This window comes from Pocillopora damicornis, chromosome 12 (assembly GCF_964200805.1).
Source record: "Pocillopora damicornis chromosome 12, jaPocDami1.2, whole genome shotgun sequence".
NCBI classification, from domain to species: Eukaryota; Metazoa; Cnidaria; class Anthozoa; order Scleractinia; family Pocilloporidae; genus Pocillopora; species Pocillopora damicornis.
The window spans coordinates 1,409,782-1,425,430 of record NC_142681.1 but is presented as its reverse complement, the minus strand read 5'-3'; the positions used below and the strand labels follow the sequence as shown (position 1 = coordinate 1,425,430).

At 40.4% G+C, this 15,649-nt stretch overlaps 2 protein-coding genes across 3 annotated transcripts in view; both read right to left on the bottom strand.

Moving 5' to 3' along the window:
* Window positions 1–391: 391 nt before the first annotated feature.
* Window positions 392–5,100, bottom strand: LOC113676740 (uncharacterized). The gene is made up of 5 exons (XM_027193436.2): window positions 4,589–5,100; window positions 2,989–3,045; window positions 2,312–2,486; window positions 1,662–1,792; window positions 392–1,039 (listed from the first exon to the last, which is right to left on the bottom strand). Exons 1-5 carry the CDS (start codon window positions 4,736–4,738, stop codon window positions 941–943), a joined length of 612 nt encoding a protein of 203 aa, XP_027049237.2. The 5' UTR covers window positions 4,739–5,100; the 3' UTR covers window positions 392–940.
* Window positions 5,101–11,981: 6,881 nt separating this feature from the next.
* LOC149036032 (uncharacterized) overlaps window positions 11,982–15,649 on the bottom strand; it is a 9,953-nt gene continuing 6,285 nt past the window's right edge. The window contains exons 2-5 of one of the 2 annotated variants that reach the window (XM_089190570.1): window positions 15,083–15,139; window positions 14,516–14,690; window positions 13,686–13,819; window positions 11,982–13,134 (exon numbers count right to left, since the gene is read on the bottom strand). In XM_089190570.1, coding sequence (XP_089046696.1) covers window positions 13,033–13,134; window positions 13,686–13,819; window positions 14,516–14,690; window positions 15,083–15,139 — 468 coding nt within the window. In that variant the 3' untranslated portion in view covers window positions 11,982–13,032. The remainder of the gene's footprint in view (window positions 13,135–13,685; window positions 13,820–14,515; window positions 14,691–15,082; window positions 15,140–15,649) is intronic. The other variant, XM_089190571.1, reaches the window with a different exon arrangement.

Sequence of the window (15,649 nt, the reverse complement as noted above, 5' to 3'; positions counted from 1 at the left end):
TTAAAATATCTCTGTGAGGAAAGAAGTAGGGGGGAATGTCTGTGTTGCGAGAGAATATATCGCTTTTAACGAACTCTTTCAAAATGCACTTTTTAAAATAGACAGAGAAATAAGCGGGGAGAGAGTTTATATTGGGTAGTTGCGAAAAGATTATCTTGCACCTGACTTCTTAAACAACAACCGTACATGTTTCTGATGTTTTGAGACCAGAGTAGTACGAGAGAAACGCTGTAGGCAATCATAAAGCTTAATACTCGTGGAATCTTCCAATACTTCATGGCAATCAAATAATTCGATCTTTTTTCTCACAATACGATTTAGATATACAGCTGTCGTTCGGTTAGGTGGGAGACTGCGGCGTTATCCAATGAAGTCAAACACTTACAAAGCGTTGGTTGTAGACAAGTAGGAGAAGTTCTTTATTGAACATAATTCACACCTTTTTACAACGTTCGGGATGTCATGATCCTTTAAACTCAAAAGACCCAAACTTCTTTTTTTCCGAGAGACAGCAAAAGACTCATAACGTTCACTAGTTGACTTGTGATCTCTTAAGCCTTCACACAGATGCAAACTCCTAAAATGTGCAGGTGATACAAGCCTCGCATAGAAACTCGTTCCCAAGGCCATCGCTCTACCTCCCTGGAGGAAGGAAGAGACAGAGGGCCCTGAGGTAGAAGTTGTAAAACCGAGCACCGAGACAAACACGAAAACTGCAGCCGTCGTCCATTGTCAAAGCGCGCTGGCCAACTGACTTTCGCTGTGTTCAGAATGGCTGTACATCAAATACACTGAACTGTAGGCAACTATAAGTATGATACATGTTAAAATTTAAGCAGCGAAATTTTGTGTAATTTGTGCATTGAACTTTCAAGTGCATTGTTTTTCCCCTCTCGTGTCTCCTTGGTTTTTTTTTCTCCGCTAGCGGAGACAAGATCACTTAGTAACCTGGCTTTTCAGGGTATTCTGGTGGAGCTTGACCTTGTTGTTGAGTCGTCATCACCACAGCAGGCTGTTGCACCACAACTACGTTGGTTTCCTGTTTAAATAAAAATGTTATGAATTTGGATAAGTACAAATGGGTGCTCTAGTTTTCAGGCCGGGTGAAACGAGATTCGAACGGGTAGACAAGACCACTTCAGGACTAGCCCACGGATTTTTCCACTGGGAAAAATCAAACTCTCGGGAAGTTACTACCTGGTGTTACCCATACAGGTAAGTGCCACCAAACATATTATGGTTTTCTTATGTATTATGCCGTGTACTGGCATGGTTAAGTGCTTTGGTCAGAAAAAAGTTTGAAAGTCAACAAAAAGTTACGAGGGTAACTTATCAACATCCCGTAACTAGAGTGATTTCGTAGTTTTGCTATCACTTTGATGATATTTTAGGTTTCTCTGCATCATCTTGTCAAAGATTGAAACCGAGAGATACTACACTTCCATGACTAGACTTCCGAGCTAACATTACATTTATTAACATAACACCACATTACATGAGATTTTGGTATCCTTTTAAATGAAACCGCAAAAGTAATGAAACAAGTTTGAACCTTGCATAATTAATCAGTTAACAAGGAAATTGATGTTTCACAACCAAGACGAAATTAAACTCAGGTCTATTGAAGTTTTAATATTTAATAACTAAGCTGTGTGACTTACAGATTTGGCGCAGCAGGTTCCCATACAGCCAATGATAGAGGCAGCAAGAAGCAAAATGGCTGCGATGATGTTAACGAACGTCATGCAGGCAAAACAGCTTTCAATTGTATTGATGTGACTGCATTTGTCAACTGTTGACAAAGAAAGTAGACAGTTAGAGCACAAAAGTTTATAATGGCCACCACGCATGCCTTAGTGAGCATGTGTTCAGTTTATGTAAATGCTGTTTCGTTAATTTCAGACCCTAAAATGTCTTGACGAAATTGAGAAAACAAGGCCAGAAGACTTTTCATGATCGGAAAAGTACAAGCGAACTTTGATACTAAGACTTGCGAGCAACTGCTAATCACAGATGGAAGCAATTTTTTTTCATATGTGCTGAGTCGCCTCTGTTAATGTAGCTCCATCACGCCTATGATCCACGGGTCGATTCTCTAGTCCTCCCTTTGTCTCATCAATTCCCAGGTTTTTTCAGCTTTCAGAAATTGCCGTTACATCCAAGCATTAATAAAATTCTGTGTTCTTCAAACATTTTCTTGAAAACTTGCTAAAAGAGTCATGTGCTTGAAGTGGGGTGCCTTGCCAGCTAATGATAGCTGTAAGAGTTGTCGCTCAATACCAAGAGCATTTAGAGTTTTCGTTTTACCGACCTGGGATGGGAACCTTCTTCTCAGCATGGCAAACGCACTGGTCTCCTTCTTGTGCGCATTCTGACTCCACCACCTTTCGGATTATGTGCCAGATAAGCCAGGCAATCAGGCAGATAATCACGAAAACAATGGTCACAATTTGCATTAGAATGCTCAGTACCAGGTAACCGATGAGCTGAAATTAAAGAGCAAATTCATCAGTGACTTTCCTGAAAGGACTTAGAGCATATTTTTCCCTGGGAAAGTAAAGACATTGGCACACCCAGCAACGTGAGGGAAATAGGGAGTGAAGCGGGGAGGGGTGGGGGAAATAGTGAGTGAAGCGGGGAGGGGTGGGGGAAATAGGGAGTGAAGCGGGGAGGGGTGGGGGAAGTAGTGAGTGAAGCGGGAGGGGGTGGGGGAATAGGGAATAGAGGGGTAGAGGTTGCATTTACAACACTCTCTCCTGACCTTTCCCAGAAAAGATTGCCATAGCAGAAATGAAAACACTCTTCGCTGCTCATAATTACAAACTTCGTTTTCACCGTTGAAAACCGAAGAAAAAGATCTTGACAATGTAGTCTTATAATCCACAACTAAATCAGTAGATTAATCAAAAAAAAGAATATTAGTGCTTATAGGGGTGCTCAATGTTATGGTAGAAAAATCAATACAATATTTCTGAAATGTTCTCTCACCGCTCCTTTGCTCAGTTTGAGCCATGTCACCAGTCCCAGGATGAAAATGATTATGTGCTGTAAACAAATTGAATAAAAAGTGTTAGAAAGATGAAGAAAAAAACTGGACAAGTTTTAACTGTAATTCGGTTTTTACGGAGAAAAAGGAAAAACTTCCTCAAAAAAAACCGTTAAGTAATCATAATCTAGGAAAAACATTCCCGCTTTTTCTTTATCCTGTCTAGTTACGTTTCATTCTTCATATACATGTACCCATGTTTTTTCGTCTTTGGAACAGAGAAGCAGTTATTTTAACCATTCCGATTCGCAAATTGAGACCAATCAACAAAATAACAACTCATTCGACAAAAAGTGATCCACTTTCAGCTTTCATAGAAAAAGTGTCTCTGAAACGAACACTATTCAGTTTATTTTCAACGTAAAAGGCATTAAATATTAACATCAAGAGCTAACTAAACTCGTAATTGAGGTGCATAAGTTCTAACTTGAATAAACCGCTATGGTGTATACATTATGTCCTAAGCGATCACCAATTCAACGGGAAACCTTCTCTTCTAGACCAGATTCGTTTGATTTGCAGAGATTTCAATAAGTGTCCGACACACGATTATACAACAGCCTTACATTTGACAAGAAAATATTTCGTAGTAGCCATTATCGAGATCAGAGGGAAGAATTATCAGCCTCCACTAACCATCACAGAGTAAACAGTGTCAACTTATTGAAATAAACAGTGTTAAAAAGGCCATTGTAAATTTTTTTTTTTAGAAAGCAATCAACACGCAACACGCAGTGATGTGATTTAATTAGCATAACCTAAAAGGATGGTTTTGCATAGATATGAGTCATTTTGCATATACATTAGTGAAGCAAATTGTTTTGAAATATTCCATTTTAGATATATTTTCATGTTTGGAAAGAACAATGAATATTTGATTTAGGATAAACGACCGACATTCGCGATTGCTTTGTGGAAGGAATAGGTTGAGAGGAAAAAATAATTCTAAGCTGGCCCACTCAGCGCTAGTCGACTGAGAGCCTCATTTTGAATTGTGCTGTAAGTTTACAATTCCCAGTAAGGGCGTTGCTATGCAATATTTTTGAACTGCGTACTTGTGGTGTAAAAAAAAACCCAATCACGGGGGCAATTTCCGAACAGTCTACAAATCTAGCAGTGAAATTACTCATGTTTGGTTGTACCAAAAGAATTTTGACTTTCTGAATTAGTATCAGGGAAATACTTATAAAAAACACTTCCATGAAGAAAAAAAGAAAAGGATTACAGTTGACTCGCGGTATCTTTATGACTTAAGCGATCGAATCTGAATATTCTTTGATTGAAAGTGTGTCTTGTTTGCGGTCGATTATCTACTTAAACAGACGCTCGATGATAAGCCTGCATTCAAGAAAGTGGCCCAGTATTCGAAGGAAAATGGCTTTTATGTTCTCTGAATATGAAACAGTCTGTTGTCAAGGCCCTTATGCAAAACAAACCTGGTCTATATCTATCTTATTCAGAACACAATATGGTTACGATCTGATCTTTGCATGTATTTCCTAAGTACAATTGGCGTAGTCAGGTGATAAGTGTTGAACTTACCGGGAATCCTACCCACAGACCAGAACCATCCTTTCCGCCAAGCGCAGCATAAATGAAACCACATACGAGATTGCAAAGACCCACCGCTCCTATAAGTATGCCTACAATTCCGGCTGCCTTAGCCTTTCCTGGTTCGGCTTCACCTGTCATTATTCTCCAATACTTTCACTACAAAAAAATTGCGATGAAGAATCTGGAAAGACTTGCAACGCTCCAATCTACAACCGTTTCACGTGGTCTCGATGCCAAACTGATTCTCTGCAAGGAAAATGGTCGTAAAAGACTCTTTGCCAAGGCCGTCCCCTGAGATTCTATTGAAAACTTTGTTTCCTAGCAACGAAGTAAATAATCGTCCAAACAAACCATCCCAACCAATGGTACAGTGCTAAGCTCTACAAAGCGTTAATGAAGCCCGATTCTCCAGTTTGGTTGATAAAAAGAACTCTTTTGTTTGAGCAAAATGATTATCGCTTGTCGTTCACATACTGTTTTCGTTGCTACATGGAAAAAACAAATGAAACGATCTGTGATTCTATTTGGTCGTTTGGTGAGACATTCTTTGCACGGGTCCAAAGATAATTTTAGGGACAAATCAACGTCACTCTCAATCTCGGCACCCGCAGAGCACCGCGAGCATAATTGCTAAAAGCGGCAAGATAAATGCAATGCTTCCGCAAGGATGTTTGGCGCAACTAATATAAAATTTAAATACCAAAGAAAAGAAGATATGCATCATTTCTCTAAGAGGATATTTTTTGAAAATATGGAGAAAGAACTGAGTTGGCGACTAGCTGTGAGGTGCAGTCAAAATCTATTTTTAATCTCCTTGAACAATAAATAAGATTTTCAAGCGATGGAAAGCATTGGAGCTGCGTTGGTTGTTTTGATAGTATCAGAGAGTACCCATGGCGATCATCTGTTTTACACTATTTGTTCCAAAACCTTCATCAACTTATAGGTTTTGGTGGTGTAAATGGAAGTTTACAGAAAAAAGAGTTGAGTCAAACACTTCGTGTCAACAAAGAAAAGCAGGTGTTTTCAAACGTTTGAAAGTAGACTCGGGAAAGAAAGATATTCAAACGGAAAATGGGAATATTCATGTTATTTTCAAAACAATAGGCACATCTAATAAGATTCTTTTCAATCACACATAATGGCGAAATATGCTTTTTACATAGCAGTAGAGCAACTTTTGGCGCTGAGTAGTATTTACTTCGTTCCTAAGAAACAAAGTTTTCAATAGAATCTCAGTAGCGCATAAATTTATTTGAAGTATTTTATTTTATGTTCTTAATTTATCAGTCCTTGCATAAAGGAATTTTTGTTTAGAACTGAGGGAAGAAAAAAAACCTGGAAAACTGGGTGATCAGTCAAGTTTGACTGATCATGGTAATTCTTTTTGTTTGTTTGCGATCAGGTACTATTTTTCTAATAAATTAAGTTTGGTTTGAAGTACTTGAATTCAAATGTCAAGGAGAAGCATATAAGCACCATCATAGCTCCGACTGTGTTAATAGGATTCAGATGTTTAAGTGAAAACCAAGAGTGAAAACAAAATAAAGGTTTACTCTTGAAGGTCAAACATTCACACCACCGAGTGGCAAAATGAGATAAAAAACTTGAAAATCATATAAGAGTGACTGCTGGAGGCATTGCAAACCGTCTCGCAGAATCAGCGTAGTCTTTGTGCTGTTGCCATCGCAACTAATTGCCAAACAAATCAGTGTTTCATTATCTGCCTTTGAAAGAGTGGATTTAGGTAAAGGACCGGTCATTATTTATCGCCTGGGGGGGGTCGGAGTATTTTTGTTGTCACATCGGAGCATTTACCTGATCCCCCCGTAGAGTATCTAGTTTTTTAGAGATCCCCCCTTATCGGTAGTGGAAAGTTTCATGATCCCCCCCCCCCCCTTTTCTCCCAGCCACCGCCAAATAACTTTTTGAATATGCAAGTGATATTTTAATAGTGGTACTTACGTCTCATGGACCTTGAACCACAACGGTAAATATTTGCTCGTCAGATACGAACTGAATTGTCGAGGAAGTGCCAATCTCAGGCTGTTCATCCAAATCCACGAAAACATAGTCATCGTCGCTCTCTGCCTCTCCACTTTCGGATTCTTCATCCTCGGATTCCACGTCATCTTCATCACTCGACAGTTCTTCTGTTATCACAGTCTCTTTATTCTGTCGGTAATAGTGACATCGAATGGCCTTCACTTTGTCAAGTTTCCGACCCACAGTCGTCAAACCATGCTTGTTGAGATACAGGTCTAGTTCTCTTACCCGCAACTTTTCAACTTTGCCACCCTCGATGAGGTTATCCCATTGAAAGTCCTTGTACGTTCGTTCGGCCTCTTGCCTTCTTCGCTCCTGAGCTGCTCTTGTTCTGATGTCCTTTCGGATCTCAATATCCTTCAAATGATTAACATATGCAATGACGTGCTTCTCTTCCACATTATATTTTGAGCAGAAGCTCTTCATGGTATCCTGATCGTTTCTGATACTGTCAGAATGTTCCTCGTACAGATCTTTAATACATTTTCTTGGAAGGTAATCATCTGGTGTCCTGCCCGTCGATTCCGTCTGATAGATATACATGAAATGTCCAGGATTGTTTGAATCTGGTACAGGTTGCGGAATTCTTTCCGTTTCTGGACCGACCCATCTATTGTTAGAACACCAGGAACAGAGATTGGAACTTTCTTCTCTTGACTCTTTACAGGCATCACGACAGAATTCCATAAAAAGTTCTCCACGAATATAGTGGTCTTCCATAAACGATTCGATCTTTCGGAAGTATGCTGCACCGGGCGCTTGCTCTTTGTTTCGTTCTGATGCACCCCGATAGTTGTCGAGGTAAACAGAATTGAAAAAGAATAATTCATCAGGGGACTCGCTTACTTTGCTCTTGATGTAATCTTTAAGGACAGGGGCATCATCAATTCTCTCGGCTACCTGACTACAGACATACCAGGCATTTTTCTCCATCCGTTTCTTTTCGTACTCTTCGTATGACTGGAGAGACAGTTGTTTGATTTCCTCTTCTGAAAGATCCTCAAATCTCCTATATTTTTCCCACTCTAGAGTTGCGCCATCCACAAGAGCATCAGAAATTGCCGAGTTTGTCACAGAAAGGCTGAAATTCTACAATAGTGTTGTACCGCAGATTTATGAATCTTCATTCGTGAGTAAACAAGCCGGTTTCAAACAGTATCTCCTCGAGCAACAGCAAATGCGTTGGCAGTTAAACACAAAGATAAAAGCCCTTTCCGATAAAGAAAACAACTTGCTTAGAAACGAGAATTGGGGAGTGTGCCAAAACATCACGAAGTTCATGTCAGGCGTGGATGGATGTAAGGGCAGTGGTGATGTCGCGAAGTGTGAGTCCTCCTTGACCACTGTCCATGAGGCCTTTAATTCAGCATCCGATTTGCTCTCATTTATCGACAACAGACGAAAGAACCTTTATACAGAAGAGCATACCTTAAGGTCGTTTGCAAGTGATGAGCTCAAATATTTCCAGGAAGCTCAAGAGCGAGTGAAGGCCATACACCAAGAGCTGCAGAAAGCCTCCAATGCGCTCACGACCACCCTCATGAGCTTGAAGAGAAAGTTCCCATCTCCCATGGGGAACAACGGCCAATCCCGAAGAAAAAAAGAAAACAAGAGAAAAGTGAAAAAAATCAAGGAGAAAAGGTTGCATCAGCGAGCAGCAATTCTCCTAGAAAAACTTACCTCAAAAGAGGTAGCTAAAGAGGTTTTCGATTCACTCGAAAAGAATACTTACAAATGTGTCTCAAGTATTAATGCAGGATTCACTGCGAGATTTGTCAAGCGTCTCCGCCTGGATCCTCTGCTATGGCTTTTGGAAAGAGGCGTGTTTGAAACAGAGCTGGCACGCAATTTGAAAGTGGTAGTGACCAGAATGAACGAAGAGAATAGCAGTAATGGTGCTGAAAAAGGGTCAAGTTCGGGCGAGGATTCAGATGAATCTGACGAGGAGACTGTGCAAGAGCCAGTGGAGAGGGCTGCCGAAGATTCTGACACGGAAGCGGAACAAGATACAGCCTCACCAAAATAAACACTTTTTTATTTGTTATTTTCATTCGGCCGCGTATTAAAATAATGAAAGTTTATGATTTTAGATTACGATTCTCTATAAAACAAACTGAAACGTTATGAAACAATTTTGAGCAATTGTAAGTATTCCATTCTCAAAATCTTGATTACCTTTCTAATTTAGATCGTGCCTGAATAAAAACGTGTATGTTAGACTACGATAGTGATTCTTTTTTACAAAATGGAGGGTCTGTAAAAGGGTTTGGGTTTTGTGTCTGGGCTAGAATAGAGTTTATATAATACAAAATACAACTGAACGTGGTCTTGAATATATGGTTGGGGGTTTAGAGTCCCAGCGGCAAATCCTACCAAAGTATTTACAAATGCAATCACCCGGTGTCCCGGCGCGACCTAAAATTCCTTTTTTTTTGGTCTGATCCCCCCCATTATGCTTGTCAATTACGGCTGATCCCCCCTAAAGGTCTTCAAAAAACCATGTGATCCCCCCCTAAATACTCCGACCCGCCCCAGGCGATAAATAATGACCGGTCCCTAAGGCTTCTTTGTTTGTCTGGCCTCTACATTAGTTTTCTCAGGAGAGACAGTCCTTTCATTTTGACCCTGAATTGTGCGGTCCATCAGCAGAAAGATAGCTCCATCAGAAAGATACTTCCATCAAGATCGTAACTTCAATCCTACAAGGTCTCGTGTGTAAACTTGAAAGCGGCGGATCAGAATTGACATGTTTGCAATCTTACAACCCAAAGCCTTACTTTACTCGAAATTGCGCCGGCTAAGAATATGCACCGCTTTTTGAAGCAAAGTTTTCATTGATTTTTCATCCGTTATTATAAGCTAATAACCGTCAAGTCTACTGAGTTTAATTTGATTGGTTAACGTTTAATAAGGCGTTGCTCAAAGAGTTTTGTGCGTGTCCGAGTGCCACAAACCACGGGATAACTGCCACCTACTTTTCACCCAGAAAAAGAATTGTAGGTAGGATCTTAAGCTTGCTAATTGGCTAAATTTTTGATAACTTTTTGGCAATTCAAGGGTATAAGGGGGTCGGAAAAAGGGGAAAATGGAAACGAGGGTTTAAGTTTTAGTATCCGAGAGTCTTTACGTCAATTTATATGAAGTAATACTTGCTGTGTACCGTGTTAGCGTGTGTGTGTGTTTCTTGTTATCATCTTTTTATACAACTATGCTAACGAGGTAAGTATGAATGTATACACTAGTAAACAAAATGCTTCTACAAAAATAGAAAACATCTTTCAACCCCGAATAAATTCCTGGATACGAGTCGGTTAATGTTGTCTTCACAGGCCCCAAGCGAGGAGCATAATCTGATCAGTCGTTTGGTATTCTATTCCGCGCCATTCCCGAGGGCCCGCTTAAATAAATCGCTTCGCCGCAAAAAGGTTGTTTCCTATTCAAGTTTTTCAGTGTAACGCCAAGAGTATAACCATCTTTCGTAAATGAAGCAATTTAAAATTTTCAGTCATTATACAAAAATTTTACCATTCTCTGAGAAATATTTCTTTCAGAGTTACCAGGTCGGCCTGGCCAAATTAGGTTAAATAACCGACGCGCCAATGGAACTTTTCACCGCCGTGTGTAAATTAACTCGGCATGTCAAAGTCCCACAGGGCACAAGAAGAATGAGAAGGAGTTTTGTTGGTCGCATTCCGGACAGACCGTCCTTTGAGTGCGCCGCTCTTCGATGAACGTTACAGCAGACAGATACTTAAGTGCCGCCCCCATGATAAGCGCTGTATCTAAAGAATACGATACCTGTTAAACAAGTAGCCTGATGAGCGCGAGATTTCAATTGCAGATGGTTAACGAGGGTGACGCCCAAATCAACAAATGCGCATAGAAATGGAAGCGAATAATCGAATAATGGAAGCGAATAATCTAATTATTTTAATGAAAATCTATTATTCACCCAAAACTGAACAACAAGGCAGGCTCTTGTTTTCACTCTATTTTGTTTCCAACTGCACACTGTTAGCTACTCACTCACTTTCTACCACACAATAAAGAGGGCTAGGGCGAGTCACGTAGTCAATCACGTTGCAGCGCTTGAAGTGGATCGTTGGTAAATTTGTACCAATAGAGGATATTACGGTCTGACGTGTTTATTTTCGGAATGTCAGCAACATGCAGGTTTCTTGTAAAAGCTAAGAGCTTCATCGGAACAACCGTAAGCCAGGGCAAAGCACAAGCTTTTATCTCCCAACCAAACTAAGCAGTTATGAAAAAGTTCTAGGTTTCACTGCAGGAATTTAGTCATTATCATCTTTAGCCATATGTTGATTAATCAATTAACGCCGCCCTTGAATACGCACTACATTTGAATTGCCAAATAAATTTAGTAAAAACTTTTAAGATTTAGTTATTCTAGCAGGTGTTTGATCTTCCTTCTTCTATACAAATAGCAAAATGGGATCAAAATTTTAGTTAGAAGAAATGGCCTCTTAATATTAAAATTCAAATATTCCAGCGTCTTCACGTTAGTGATAAACTGGTTTTCTTCTACCACACTGAGCATGCGTTCTACAATAAAAGACTTGCTTTAAATTTATACTCCATCGTCCGAGTGGGCCGTGTTATTCAGAATTTGCAAAAATGTCACACAAGTGTTCAGATATTTGGTTCCAGCGAATCATTTGGAAATAAAATATTAGATTCACCAGGTTTGTTACTCTGTTGTAGAATGTAAAAAGAACACTGATTGAACGTAAGAGCATTCCGTGTTTCCGCTAATTACTATTGGTGTTTTGAAAGTTTTCTTAAGACTGTAGTCGGGAAGAATTAGAGAACCTTGGGAAGCATCGAGAGGAACTATGATTCGTGAGATGTAGATAAATGTGTGAGCAGTTTAGGTCGATTTTTGTCTGTCTTCTTTCAACAAAATAACTTGCTACACTTCTTTGTGTGTCCTGCATGGATGCTTATCAATTGTTCAAAAAATTGCGCATGTTTTTATGGATGGATCTCTCACAATGATTTTGAAAGGTAGACTAAGCATAAATGTCTGCTTTCTGCATAACTCTAAAGACTTATATGCGATGATATGATATGATAATACCAAACTGACAGTAATGCATTCAACAACCAAGCGATCGATGCATTCGACGTTAGTCACTCAGAAATGAGATATTTATTGGAGTTTCTGATGAGAATTCGTATCAAGCACGCACAAGAATCTTTCTTAATGCGGCGCTTCGAATCACTTGATGAACCAACCTCTTTCCCACGCATTCTGGCTGCATTTTTAAGCACTTTACAAACCAGGTGATGGATTTACTTATGGCGCCACAAATCATGACATCAGTGAAATGTTTTTAATCCAACAACAAAATGGCAACCTCGTGAAGCTGCCTTAAATACAAAAAATACCAATCGAGCGATGGTATGGAACGGATAACATGTAAGTTGTAAAATAGCTACAACAACTACCTCAAGCTAACTAACATAACAATGGTTTTTGTAAATACCAGTAAACAAGGAACTCACCATCTCCCATAGCACTTGTATCTATATTTTACTTAAACGATCTTAAAAACAAAGGGTACTTCAAATGAATGTTGTGAAAGTAAGCAGAGGCGCACCAACTGAAACTCAAATGTAACGCCAACGACCTATTTTGCGTCTAATCATAACCATTACAATTTCCTCAAATGTGATTAGTGCATCACTGCTTCATTTTTCACTAATCATTCTGAACAGATGTAATCGGACAGTGTAATCAGACAGTTGGCTGTAATCGGACAGTTGAAGCAGCCAATCATACTATATCCACTCAGCTAGATCCACCAATCACAGAATTGAGCACAATAACCATAGAAACAACCACTCATCCAAAGAAAAACAAGACAATTTCCAAAATGGAGAATATTCAACTAAAGACATTGTCTCCACTGGAGATATTTGTTTTAGGCGTATTTGTTTTTTCGGAAATTGAAATGGTTATGATTAATCGGTAACAGGATTTTTTGTCGTCCAATTCTGTCAGTAATCGTACTCGTGGTAAACAAATCAGACTCCCGCTTCGCGGTCGTCCGATTTTGTTAATCACTCGTATGATTACAGACCGAGTTGGACTCCTCTCGGTCCTATTATCATTATTGATTGGTCAACAAGGTGACAGGAATGTTACAGACCAATTAAAAAAAACATAGCGAAGACAACTGGAATTCTGGATTAGTTTTTACACAGTAAATCGAAGAAATTATCATATAAAAATAGTTAAACTAAAACAGCTATGGGATGGCGAACTCAACACTTGATGTTTATTGCTTTGGTGGCAACCCATAGTCAGGTGGGGGACCCCCGGCACCGGCTGGTGGATGCATCACCACCTGTTGTTGGCCTGGCTATGGCTGCTGAGCAGGATAGCTGAGCAGGATGACTGCCGAGGTTTGCTGTATCACCATAGGATTCCCAGTAGGTTGCTGCATCACTACCGCGTTGGGCTGCTGTGAAAATGAATTCGTGCATCAGTCAAGAACTTACGGCCTCAGTAAGCTTCGAATGAAATACTTGGGCACGTAGGGGGGGGGGGGGGCGTTTTTGACAAGAAAAGTAGTTTTTTTCAATCATGACACCCCGGCATGCCCTCGAACCCTCATATGAGAGGAGAGCACTGGATCGGAAACACTGTACATAGAGGGTGATCATTTTATTTTTCTTCACTTCTTTGGAAGCGGGGATGAAGCTATTTTCAAATTAAACCATTTTTCTTTGTCTTTGGCTGTGCAATGTGGATGCATCGTTACGCCTACAGTTTCTTTTGGACGAATAGTTTTTGATTTTTCTATGTGTTCAACACTAGTGGAGACTGAACTGAGAAATGCCCGGCATGGAAACTAATGAAGTCCGAGTATCGAGTATCTTCTCCGTAAACGACGTTAACTTCCTTGTCGGTGAGAAAATATTGCCCTGACCACTTCCCTTCCCTTGCTACAAACACTCGTGACCCGAAAATTACTATTATGATAGGATTGCGTAACATTCATTTCAGGATTACTTGACTTTCAGCATAGCATGTTTCCGTGCAACCAATAATTGAACCAGACAGGGTTAGGATGGCAGAAAAGGCACTCATAATCAGAATTGCTAGGAAGCAGCTCTCGATGACTCTGATGTCATCGCAGTTGTGCACTGTGAAAAGAAAAATGATGGATTTCATGAGCAGACAATGTCTCTGTATCCTACAAACTACAGTCGACACCCGTTATTCCCGAGAGTTCGTAATAGCGGGGTTCGAGAGGAAAGAAAAATAACAACATATGAAATAATATGTTACTACGCAAACATAAAGTTTCTAACGTGGCCTCACAAGCCAGAAAAATATCCGGCCGCAAGCAGGAAATTCTCACGCTCGCACGTAATTGAAGAAAGGCTTTCACTCGTTTATCGTAATGTCACTTTGTATTATGTGAGTCAGGATTTCGGACGAAATACTCAAGTGTCCGCTATAGCAAGAAATAAATCAAGTGAAGTGTGGCGCTGGGGGGGGGGGGGGGCATGGAGGTATCCCCATTTCTGTAAGAGCGGTAGTCTGTACATCACATAATAACGGGAGTTTGTTTTATTCATCTCCCTATTCGTTTCGCCGGGGGACTGGCTCTTGTTCGCAATGGCGGGGTGTTTATAATAGCGATGTTTCCGTAAGGCGAGAGTCGAATGTATATGCTATCGTTCTTTTAAATCATGTACAAAACGAATAGAAACACTAGCAGTCGCAACTGCGGTTGGAACAGTCGAGGCAAAAGTAGCAACAACGCATGCAAAAAAACACTTTTTCATAATCTTTGACTGCACGACCGACAATCCATCTTTGCTCCACAGACTTACCTGGCCATGGCTCCTCCTTTTCGGTTTGACAATGGCATGTGCTTCCTCTTTGAAAGCAGTTCGTCTCAACCGCCTTCCTTATGAAGCGCCAGATCACCCAGGCGAGGGAGGCGATGATGATCTGGAAAAGGCACACAATAAACCACAGGATGTTCATCACCAAGAAAAACACCATCTGGAAGGCATAAAATCACCGTAAAAATCAAGTTATCGCCTCAATGTTGTGCACTGTCTTTGTTTTCTTTTCTGAGATGGGGAAGAATGAAGGGGTGGGAAACTTCGACCAACACTCGCGCCACTCACATCAGGCCTGGGGGATTAGTTAAGGGAAGTCATGGATGGGCTTTTCACGTTGTTGCCTCGTTAGTGGAAAAGAATTATTTTCACCATGCCTACCCACTTTGAGAGAGATGCAAGACCCTTAAGACCACACCCTGTTTTGCGGTATAGTCCCCCTATCCCCCCCGCGACTCCTATGTCTAGGGGAATGTATAAATAACAATGCGGAGGTGACAGTGTGTAATGAAAACGTGAGCATATTTACGCATCTATTGTTTTTCTACTTACCGCTGTTTTATTTTCCCTCAACCAAACGAGAATTCCGAGACCACAAATAACGGCAAGCTATGCAGTCAGAGAAAAATACGTCAAAATTAACCTATGCAGCAAAATACATCGGAAAACACAAAGGTACAAGGTAACTAATTACTGATCTGATCAACTGAAAAACGGATCAGACGAACCGGTGAACTTAAGAACTAATGAAAGTGTGAACGAAGTGTTTTTTTCTTGTCTGTTTGGAGCTATTTTTTTGATCCTAACCTTGTGAATGTTTCATTTCAGGGCCAGACGCGTTCGTGCTCTAGTCGGCTCCTTGTGACATGTAGTTGTCACTTGAAAATCGACAACTGCGATTAACGACCAATTGAATGTCCCCCTGAATTCTTCCTTGGTAGGTAGAAAAGTCCGGATTCCAGTCGCCGCGACGGATTTTGAAAAATCGATCACTGTTGACTGGGGGCTTTTCTTCGTACCGGTAGCCTACTGATCTGAGGAAGATCCTGAAACTGGTTTAAACTTAAGCTTTTCAAAAATTATTCTTTGCTCCATTAGGCCGCGTCGATTTTTTCGTCG